This window comes from Nematolebias whitei, chromosome 3, assembly GCF_014905685.2.
Source record: "Nematolebias whitei isolate Nwh7 chromosome 3, NemWhi1, whole genome shotgun sequence".
Classification (NCBI taxonomy): domain Eukaryota; kingdom Metazoa; phylum Chordata; class Actinopteri; order Cyprinodontiformes; family Rivulidae; genus Nematolebias; species Nematolebias whitei.
In genome coordinates this window covers 13349936-13362179 of record NC_056500.1, presented here as the reverse complement: position 1 = coordinate 13362179, position 12244 = coordinate 13349936, and the positions used below count along the sequence as shown (strand labels likewise).

Here is a 12244-nt window from a genome sequence, read left to right as displayed (position 1 = left end):
TTGTTTTTTTAATTCCCATAAAACATCTACAATCAAGCTAAACAAAAAGCAGACTTGACTTGACAATTGAAAAATGAAACAATGCATAAAATGTGCTGTTACCTGCACTGATTATGCTGCATGTTAAAGCTTTGAAGAAACCCACCAATGCATGTGTCAACCCAGTTTCTTGGAAGGACTCTGTGTTCTTCCTGGTTAAGTGAAGCGAGAAGATGAGCAAGCAGTAAAGATGAAATGCTGCATTGGAAAACTAGTTTTACTTGTGGAAAGTGAATGTATTTGGAAATATGCTATTTTGACTCTTATCCAGTGGGTCATTTACCGGTAGTCTGATGGTTCTCTTAGTTTGAGATCCAAAGCCAGCCATAAAAATGCTGCTATTATAATGTTAACAAATAGCTTACTGATGAAACAGTGAACTATATACACATTTACACAAAAGCATGTGTGTTTAGGGAAGAGGAAACTACCTAAACACAGTAACTGCATATTCATGTTATCTGGAAGTCTACCTGGATGACCTCATGGTTTGACTTTTTGCAGATGAGGAGAAGCAGAAGCAATACATTCACCCAAACTCACAGTGAGCACACTGAGGTCATTGTAAGATAGGAGTTGTGGAAACACTGATGCTCTCACTAACATGACTGGCCTTGGAAACAATCTCACAGGACCCCCCAAAAGCAGGACAGTAAAATCCTGCTGGGCGGTCTGACAGGAGGTCAGCCAACAAACGACCTGCTCTTTCCACAGGTTTTGTTTTCAGCAGAGGTGACATGATGGCAAAATGTGGATTTCCCATAATCTTTCGTCAGGGGATGCATTTCATAACAAATTCTAATAAACAGGACAACTGGCAGCCTTCCTTCCTATAAATATATAAAACACAAATGACCCATGATAGAAGGACAAGACGAGAGATTTCCATAGATTGGGCTTCTTCCTCAGTTGATCCAATTTCTTCAGCCACTACCTAGTAAAAAGTAACATACTTTCTAAAAAAAAAAAATGTTTTAAGTGTATTTCTGTTTGTGTCATTTCAGACAGAGGCAATGCAAGAGGCTCTGAAAGGTCTGAATCTGAACATTGTGGAAATGACTGACGAAAATGCAACGCTGGATGGAGGAGATGTTCTGTTTACTGGTAAGTTTTATCATTCATTCAACATTTATTCATACAGGTTAGTCTCGCTGAGTCACGAGGACTCATTTTCAAGAGAGACCTCTTTTAAACAAAGACCACAAATGAGGTACAGACAACAATAGATAGTCATATAAAAGCAAATAAAATGAAAATAAAATAAAAGAAGTGATATAAAATGAAACAACACAAGCTACATTATAAAATGATGTAATAAAACCCAACTAAAACAGGAACATGTCTGCATTGATTTTTGCAGTGAAAACAGTTGTTTAAAATCCCGTAGAGAGGTCAAAGTCGACAACTTCAGATCTTTTTGCAAGGTGTTTCAGGTTACAGGAGCAAAGTAAGAGAAGGCCCTTTTGCCAAATTCAGTCCGCACTGAGGGGACACTGCAGGTAATTATGTCTTGAGAGTACACACTGTAGCTGTACTGACAAAGTGACATGTGGGATGAGATATGTGAAGGCAACAGACCAAGGAGTGATTTAAAGATGAAAATGTACCATTATAACCTCAGTTGTTTGTTGTTCATGATAATGACTGACGATGCCAACTAAAATGGAAAAATACAAAGTGTAAACAAAAGTAATTATTTATTTGAAAATTTATGATGAACTATGGATGTATCAAGACTTGGTTTGTTTCAATGAGTCATTCATCCCTTTTTTGTACCCATTTGAACCATTTCAGAGCTGGTTTCTGTTTCCAGTGGTCACTGGATTAACAGGATCATCCTGGACACGTTGCCAGTCAATCACAGGGTCTATAGACAGACAACCATGCATACACATATTTATAATTACGTGAGTGAAAAGTCACCAATTAACCAATGCAACAGTACTGTCACTGTACAGCTATGTTTTAAATATTCCATCCATCCATTATTTTTACCAACTTCTACCTTTTCGGGTCGCAGGGTTCACTGGTGCCCATATCCAGCAGAGTCACTGTGTGAGAGACAGGGTGTACCCTGGACAGGTCGCAAGTCCATCAGTGACACATAAAGACAAACGAGACAAACAACCATTCACTCTGTCACACCCCTAGAGACAATTTAGTTACCAATCAGTCTAACATGCATGTTTTGGTCTGTGGGAGGAAACTGGAGTATTCAGAGAAAACCCACACATGCACGGAGAGAACATGCAGACTCCACCCTAAAAGTTCCTTGGCTGGGATTTGATACGGTGACCTTCTTGCTGAGGGTCAGCAGCTCTACCAACTGAGCCAATGTGCCGCCCTGTTCTAAATATTCAGAATATAAACATATAAAACCCAATTAGACCAATCAACAGAATATACTACTTATATTGGTGGAGATTTGAAACAAGACAAAGGCCTTCATGTAAATGCCAAGCGAAGCCTGATTTTAGATTTGCTCGGATAACATTGATAAAACATAGTGTAGTTGCATTGCCAAAATGTTATTTTCCCTTTATGGCATGGTGTTGCCCTCATGCAATAAACCACTATTTTGGCACACAATCCATTTATTTATTTATTTCAAGTAAAAAAAATCATTTTAAAAGTCTGCTGATAAGTCTGTGACCAATGAAATTTGAGTTTGGCGAACACGTGACCTTAGGTGATTCAGTAGATGTGAGCATGTGCTTATGTTTCCTTGGATTCTCCTTGAAAACATTCCTCTGGATGTCCTCGGTGACCTTGTGCCTCATCATGCCCAGCAGGATTTCACCTGAACTTGCTGTATTCAAACTGTTGTGTATTCAAAGCAATTTTATCAAATCTCACCACAACTGTCACATTTCTCTGCTAACAGATTATGAAACCAAGAACTGCAGAAAAAAAAAAAAAAATACAAACCTCACTGATTCATTCATTCAACCTTTATTTAGACAGGTAAATCCCATTGAGCCTCGAGGACTCATTTACAAGAGAGACCTGATTTCAACAAAGAATGATGACAACAATGGACAACAGCGACAACAATAGACAGTTATAAAAAGTCATACAATTATTATTATTTTTTTTTTGTACAAATATGAAGGCTAAAAATAGAAAAGTAACAAATAACAGCTAGAGTCTAAGGCAAATGTAGAAACTAAAAACAGAAACATCTTTGATCTTTGTTGGGTTTATTTAAAATGTGGGTCAGCACCTTCTTCGCTGCACAAGCCAGGAACTAAAAAAGTACAGTACACTTAATCGAGTTTAAGACACTGGGGCTGAGCTGTCATTCTTTTCAGCTGGAAGGGGTTTCACATGGCAGAGTGAAAAACATTTCCTGCTGGCTGGGCCTCGGCTAATGGCTCACATTGTAAAGGTTCAGCAGCAACATAAGGAGCCCGTCCCTGCAGCTTGGTGTGCCGCTGCACTCGGGAATCTGTTTGTGTATACCCCACCACATCGAACACATCCACAGCAAATACAGGCAGTGGCAGTGTTCTGCTGGTAGTACCTGCTTAAAACTTTTTCTTTGGCTTCTTGCTTTAAAGTTAAGACCATTCAGACTCCTCACATTACCAATGATAATTATCTTATTTTTTCTTCAGGTCGAGAATTCTTTGTGGGCCTTTCTAAACGAACCAATCAGAGAGGAGCAGAAATTCTAGCTGATGCATTTAAGGTGAGTTAAAGTACTGTTGGAAGTTTAAAAAACGTGTCCAGATGTTTTAAATGAGAGAAATATCCCAATGCGCATAAATATACTTGAACTTATGTATTTATTTGGCCACCAATTTCACATCACTTGTTGGTTTGTAAACTTTATTTTGAAGTCCTGACCACACAAATCCCTTTCTATTTTCTCCATAATTTAATTTCTTTCTCTATTCATTTCTGTCTCAATCCACTTCATCTTGTTGCAATCTGTCATCCAACAATCAGCTCTGCTTTTTTTTTCTCCTTCCCTGCATTTAATTTGATTACCTTGCCATTTCATATAGTATAAAAAAAAAGTTGCAGTGAAAGTGTTGGTATTGTGCATAAAAGACATACACATAAAAAAAAAATTGTTCAAAGTGCATGAAAAAAAAGCTTCTTCTACATACTCCTTTAGCACCATTGGTGCTAAGAGATTGATTGATGCAGCTGTAAAGCGTCCCAGTGTTAATTAGTAGCCGGTGCCTTGAACCAGGCCTCAGCTGGCTTTTAGGCATTTCTAATCAACTTTGCATGCAAAGCTCTACCTTCTGTGCTCACAGTGATTAATCAAGGAATGAATGACAAAGATTTAAAAGTGTGATGTAAGAGACTAAACCTCCTGTTAATTACTTTATAGATAATTTTCTCCAGTGCCTCTAATACTTCAATAAATTAACTTGTTTGCTCTTGCTGGAAACTAGCCACTAGGGAGCAGCCAGTGTACGTATCCCTTGTGCTGGTCCCAAGCCCAGGTAAATGGCGAGGGCTGTGTCAAGAAGGGCATCTGATGTAAAACACTTTTGACAAAACTAATATGCGAGTTCATCAAAATGACGCCTTAGCAGATTGGTCAAGGCCCGGGTTAACTACAACTCCCACCGGTGCTGTTGACAAACTGGGTGCTGGCGGAAATTGTGCTACTGTTAGTCGAAGACCACGAGGTAACAGCGGGAGAATGAATGTGGGGACAATGACAGGCAAAGGTAGATAACTGGCTGACATGATGCAGAGAAGGAAGGTAGATGTTTTATGTGTCCAAGAGACCATATTGAAGGGCAGCAAGGCTTGTAGCATTGAGATGTCGAGTTTCTCCTTATGAATGACACATGGTTAAGATTAGGAATGAAAAAAATCAAAGGTACAGCACAGGGTGAGCAAGTGGGATATAAAGTTAGAGAGGCCAGACTGAGATGGTTTGGACATGTCCAGAGGAGGGACAGTGGGTATATTGGTAGAAGGATGTTAGAAATGCAGCTGCCAGGAAAAAGACAGAAAGGAAGGCCAAAGAGGAGATATGTGGATGCAGTTAGAGAGGACATGGAGGTAGATGGAGTGAGGACAGAGGATGCAGAGGACAGAGTGAAATGGAGGAGGATGACTCTCTGTGGCAACCCTGAAGAGGGAAAAGCCAAAAGAAGAAACAGAAGAAGAAGAAGTTTACTCATGTTGATGCGCTGACAAACTAAGTGTCACTTAGTTTTAACTGAACACTGATAAGTTATATAGTTATATGCATTTAAAATCTAAACCCATAAATAGGGCTTAAAAAAAATCCCATCATGAGCAGTCAATACCACCGTCAAAGAAACTGGTATCTGTTTTACAAATTTATTTTTGGGTCAAGGTTGTGGGCATGTGATTGGCAGCTAAAGCTTGAAAGTCTGAAATAAAAAAGACAAATAATGCATAAATGACAATAAATATGAGGAAAAAGTTGGGGCTTGGGTAAAATAGGTGTAAGTAAGTGATGGGAATGATTTATTTAGTGTAAAAGAGGAGGCTGATAACAAGGTAACAATGGAATAAAAGACAAAAAAAAAATCTTTAGAGAACTTATGTTAAATAAAACAGTTATTTCACTCAACTTAAGAAAATCAGTGTTTTTGTTTGAAATGAACATTTTCATTTAATGATAATTATCATCTTATCTGGTGATTTTCAGACAGTTAAGAGTTTATACTTGGTGAATAACTGATTTACATTGTTTGTCGATGATGATAGCATACATAACGGGGCACCAATAGTGAGTTTTGATGAGTCATTGGCTTGTCCATGTAAGACGTTTGGTCTGTATCTTTTCAGTCCTATTGATACCAGAGTTTCTTCAGAATAATTGTGTTATGCTGCGGTGTGATCTTCACAAGTGCAGCCAAGCTAACCACAATCTTCTTACACATCCAAAAATTATTCCCAAAAAGTACTCCAATCATTAGCCTACTTAAAACACAAGATTTATGTCAGAGAGGATTTGAAGGCATGCCACCTTCAAAAAGCATTGAAGTGTGACTCAAACACAGACCGATCTATCTGTCTTATCTTCTGTTGGTATAAATTAAAGAGGTTTTATCGTGCACTCCTTTGTGCGTCACGTTTGGATTCACTTTGTCACTTTGACAAAGCTGAAAAGCTGACAAGAAAATTCAGAGGTGGGTTATGATGTCGAGTTCTGCACATTACGGTAACTTGAACTGCCTTTTTCTTTTTCTTCTGCTTCCATTGTCCCCATCTGCATCGGATTAAAGTCTGTCATTATGGGTTCCTCTGTGTTTTCTGCTAACTTTGATAAGACGAAACGTAATGATGCGACTCTGGCAAACGACACGATAGGAAAAATCACTTAGGCTTCAATTATTATTTTTTCCATTTTTTATCAGATTGAGCCAGCCTATCTGTGCTAGCTTTTTTTCCTTTCATTATCAAATTAAGGATCATTCCACCACCAGGTCTGTTTAGTGCACCACAACTGCATACAGATGTGGCGGCTCTTTTTCTTTATGGTCCTTACAGATGTTGGAAACGTGGGAGTTACTGCTTGAATCAGTTTGTTTGGAATGTAATACAGAGGTAAAATCATCTCTTTTAGGTTCAAGAAGGAGAGTGTTGATTTCTAATTTCCATCACTAAAATATATGGCGGAGTCTGCTTCCCTTCTCTGATAGTCAATAGTCTTTTCACGTCCCACATGGTGATATGTCTGTCAGTGTAGATAAAAAATCACCTGTTTCCCACACTTTATCACCTTTATCTTGATAAGGGTGGAAGAATGGCTTTTATTTCTAATTTCACACAGAAACTTCCTGTTTGAGGATAAGGAATGATGAAAGTACATACTGTAATTCCCAGTAGTTCCCACTGGAATCTCTAAACACACGCCAAGAAAAGAGTTCAGGAAAACATCACTGATGGGGTAATTTAGGGTGTTTTTGCACAATGAACTGCAAAACAGTTACGCAATTCATTCATAGCAACAAAGAGAAGTATATAGAGCTTTAATTAGGCTGACAATGTGCTACATTTATTTACCCAATTCAACTTTACTACTGAAATGGGAAATTGGCACAAGGGAGTGTAACGGGGAAATGTACACAATGGCATTCAGGAAGGAAAGGTCTTAAATATGCTCTAATTGTCACGGTCAGTGTAGGGTTGGACGCAAATGCAGGCAAACACGAGGAGCAAGGAAGGTTAAACTAAAAATGTATTTATTAAATAAACAATAACAAAAAGCTGGTGAACACAGAGAAGCACAGAGGACCAAGATGTATGGGTTAAATATAATATATGCTGGTGAGGTGATGACAAGAGACAGTTTAATTACGACAGAGTGGGAGTGGAGAGTGGCAGCACCTAAGTGATGATAGATTAGGAACAGGTGTGAGTGGAAGGCTGACTGAACACTGAGAGCTGAATCAGAGCGAATGGACATGACACTGGAAATACTGAGACATGGAGTGATCTTAATATAAAATACAGAAACATAGAGATAAGGATGTAAACTAATAGGAAATATACAATTAAGTGAAGATCACAAACCAAAGATCTCAACGAACTTAACAAATAAACTCAATAACTGGATAATCAAAACAAAAACACACAGACATGATGAAGCAGAGGGTTTGTAGGCTCAATCACTAATTGCTTCAGTGTGTTGTAATTCCAACAAACAGTGAAACCCTAGATGAGATGTTCATTCAATTACAAAAGGAAATTCCCTCCATTTGAGCCAATCAGGACATCACAATCAAGTCAATGTTGTTTCCACAAATTAAGTTTTAATTCTTCAAATGCAGACTTGATGAGACTTGATTTCTTGAAAAGTCTCAATGATTTTAATAAATCAAGCAGCCCAAGATTGACAGTTGATTTCTGAGTTTAAATGTCTCATCCATTAGCCATACAATCACAAATTCTGTAAAAAAAAAAGTTGTAACCTTTAAAAAAAAAAAAAAAATCTGAATAATGGGTTAATACTATGAGCAGCTTTTTCAAAATTTATTTTTATTTATTTTTCCCAGTTTTTATATGTTTCTTCAAATTTCAGTAAAATGAATGCATTGTTCAATTTTTTTTTTTCAAACAATCTAGGTTGGAGAGCATATGAGGGCACCTGTGATGTTTACCTGTTCAGTTATAAAACTACTTGCACCCATTGTGATGGTGGTGATTTAAAATCTACATAATAAAAGAAAGGTGCTTTTTGCAGTACTAAATAAAAGTGGTTACCATATAGAATAATGTCCCACCCAGGAGCTAATAAAACTATCAGTTCCAGTTGTTCTAAGCAGTTTTATGTAGCTTGTGTTTTTGTGACTCTGCTAACAACAAAATCTGCAGACATCCTGCAGTGGGACGGCATGCCTCACAACAAAAATGTTGCAGGTTTGACTCCTGTCCTTTTTGTGTGGAGTTTGCATGTTCTCCCTGTGCACACATGAGTTTTCTCCAGGTCCACTGGTTTTCTCCCACAAAAAAGATGCATGTTAGGCTAATTGTTAACAACAAATTGTTGGTAGGTGAGGATGAGTGTGAATGGTTATTTGTCTCATTTGTCTCTTTGCGTCCCTGTGATGGACTAGAGACCTGTCCAGGGTGTATACCACCTCTCGCACAGTGATTGCCTCAAATCAGGGTTCTATCATATTTTCACTGTATAAGTCACACCTTTTTGCATAAATTTGCAAGTCCTGTGATTTATAATAATAATAATAATGTCATCACAATGTCAGCACTGTATGTTTCCATACAATGGCGAAATTAGTCTCTGCATTTAACCCATCCACCACCAGGTGGTGCAGTGGGCAGCTATTGAAAGCGCCCGGGGGGCATTTTGGGGATGAGGTGTGCTGCCCAGAGACGCCACGTGATGTGCAGTGACTGGGGATCGAACCTGGGACTTTTGGGTCCCAAGCCGGCTGTCCTGCCTCTACACCATCTCATACATCGAAGCGACTAATATATGTTCTTTCCCATATTTATAACACAATTTTTGGCTGTGATCTGACGATTGCATTCATTCTGACATGAAAAATATTAAACATTAACATTTGCAGCCGCTAGAGGGCCCTCAAGCTTTATGGCAAGCCAAGTGTCTCATTAATAGGTAAAAGTGGCTATTAACAAGACACTTGGCTTGCAATACCAAGCCACCTTCATCTTATTCCGGAACTCCCGGAGCAAACGTTAAATCAGATTAATTTGGCAGCGACGCACCGATGAAATGCAGCTGATTTGACCAATAAAGCACATTTATTAAGGACAATTTAAACTGAGGCACAACTTTGCTATAATTTTGAGCAAGCAAATAATTGTTTTTAAGAGTTAATCTTGTTAAATTCTTGTTAAAGTCCTCCCGTGCACACCATTTTGCCAGCCAATCGATTTTTGGCACAACACTGGCCCACGTTTCCGGGTGGTCAGCGATGACGCATAACAAACGTGATGCATCAGTGGCGACGCATAATAGATGCATCTTATATGGCAAAGCGACTTATTTATGTTTTTTCCCCCCACTTTATTAGACATTTTTGGACTTATGCGACTTATATGGCGGAAAATACGGTACTAGTTACAGTGGAGATCAAGTGGAGAGCCATACTTTTAAAATGTGTTTTACTTAGCTATACAGACTATGTTGAACACCTTTTGCTGCCTGTGTCTCATCGTGACGAGGCTTATCATGTCCAACTTGTATGATTGGATTGTGTTTTACAGGACTATGCTGTTTCTACAGTGCCTGTGTTAGAGGACCTGCACTTAAAGAGCTGCTGCAGCATGGGAGGACCAGGGCTTATTATCATCGGCTCCAGTGAACCAGCTCAGAAGGCCCTCAAAGTAAGAAGCTTGTGCATGTTTGCGCGTTTATACTATAAAATACTCTCCTGTGGTTCAGTTATGGAAACTTCTAAACCAACAGATAAGCACTGGTTTTATTATTATAGCACAAAGTAATGCAGCGGAGCCACTAGTTTTAGACTTGGTACTTTTAGCTATAACAACACTGTCATTTATCTCTGAAATCCATTCAACAGTAAAACCACTACATTGGAGATTATTGCACATGCAAATTTAGAGCAGGTTCTCCTATTTGAAAATCAATGGCAGCCTAAAAACCACGTGTCTCCTCAGTACCTTCCCAGTAATTCATATTCTCAGGAAATGTGCAGCGTTTGCCTCTAGGCTTTGCATTTTAACTTCAATTACAAACGTTTCGTCCTTCCAGTAAACAGCTTGAGCTCATTACAGCTTGAAACATTTCTGGATGGAACTCCACAGGATGTCAAGCCTCAAGACAGTCAGAGATGGAGACAAATTGTTAGTTTACACCGAGAGAGTAGTAAATCTCAGAACATCCTGCTCCTGAACCTGCCCATTAAATTACAAAACGTCTGCAAATACGGTAAACTCTTTCAGTGAGTGAATTTCAGTGAGGCATTTATTTTCAAAGTGTAAATAAATACTTTATTGATGTAATTTTATGTGTATAAAGACATAAAAGAACAACACTGGCCTTTATAACAGTGCTCTCTCTACCCTTGCCTCTTAATCTTAATACAAGACAGGCAAAACTCAGTGTATCTCCAAACAAAATCACCAAACAACAAATCTATCCACAGCTTTAGTACGAATGCTAGTTTTACTAAAGTATACTGTACATAAAAACACAAGAATGTGTGAATAAGCACAAATGCTAATTAAATTAATTTCCTGTGTTGTCTCATTAAGATTCCAGCCTGTTTGATCATCCCAGTAATTAGCTTCTGAAGTGAGGAGTGGCCTCTAGTAATAATAGCAGAGTATTTGCTGTCTAATTACAGCTTACTATCTTGTCAATTAGCTCCTGTTTGTAAGGATTTTTAAGAGTCTGGTAATTTGGTAATCTTGTCTTTGTGAGGAGAATGGAATTTTATAAATGCAGGTTTATTGAATTCAGACTGCTTGTCTTGGATGTAGAAGCAGGTCTCAAAGCAGCGAAGCATCTTTTCTTTTTCTCTTTTCTTTTTCTTTTTCCACCGTTTTGTTCTTCATTTTGTTAATGGAGGGGTACGTTTTGCAATTAGAATTTTATAATGACGAAAAAGAATTGGACCAGTATTTGTGTTAATTTAAAAGAGCTTGTGGATCACTTATAATCCCTGTTATGAAAGGCTGAAATGTTTTTTCAATGTAAAAACACAACAACAATAACAAAACAACTAAACAAACAAAACAACTGAATGCAAAGTTCAATAGGCATAGGCAATAATTTAAATCTCTCAATACCAAAGACCAAAGAGACCATCTAACCACAAGCAGAACTGGTTTGTTCCACTTTGGAGTAAGCTGTTGGGGGGGGGAAGAATCAGTTGTTGTTTTGTGTTTCCTTGACTGATGAAGCCTTCTGGATCGAAGGCGAAACGTTTCAGCACAAAAAAAGAAACTGTCCAGATGATCTGATTGAAAAATGTTGGATTTTATACCTGGATTATTGAGCATGGACTTTGTTATAGAAGGTGTGATTCTTGTCTTCATACATTTTCATTGAGACACAAAAATGTTTCACTATGTCAGGCACAGATTTTTTGCATATAGGTGAGCATCTGTCCATTTTTACTTCTGAGAGATTCAGCCTCCCTGAAAACTTTTTTATACCCAGCCCTCGTACTGACTTGTCACAAAATGCTCTTCCATCTATTTCTTATTTATACCACTTACCTTTACAGCCTTTTGTTGCTCGTCTCCCAAAGAATATATCAAAGTCCAAGATTCTTTATTTGTCATACGCATCACATGTGGTACATGTGGTGGTCCCAGTTACATCCAACAAAAGTAGAAATTGTAAAGAAAAAACAGTAATAAGATCTAAGATACGAACTAAGAAAAACATTAAACTACAACTACACTAAGCACTAGTAGTACAAAAATAATACACCGAACAGCAGCATGGGCACGAGTCTCTGTGTGCAGATGAGTACGAATGAACACAACAGCATGAATAAATCAGCAGCATGAATAAATCAGCAGCATGAGATCAGCAGCATGGATAATCAGCAGCACATATCAACAATCAAGTGGCATTACAGTGATTTTTTTCCCACATAGATTATCCGGGTTAGATATTTATGAGTCTAACAGCCTCAGGGTAGAAGCTGTTCCTCAGTCTATGGTTCTACACTTAATTCTCCACAACCTCCTGCCTGAGGGGAGCAGGGAAAAAAGTGTGTGCGCTCTCTCTCTCTCT

General features: G+C 38.3%; 1 protein-coding gene across 1 annotated transcript in view; it reads left to right on the top strand.

The window, feature by feature from the left end:
* ddah1 (dimethylarginine dimethylaminohydrolase 1) overlaps nt 1-12244 on the top strand; it is a 73242-nt gene that overhangs the window by 49676 nt on the left and 11322 nt on the right. The window contains exons 3-5 of the mRNA XM_037674542.1: nt 1044-1143; nt 3657-3730; nt 9739-9858. Coding sequence (XP_037530470.1) covers nt 1044-1143; nt 3657-3730; nt 9739-9858 — 294 coding nt within the window. The remainder of the gene's footprint in view (nt 1-1043; nt 1144-3656; nt 3731-9738; nt 9859-12244) is intronic.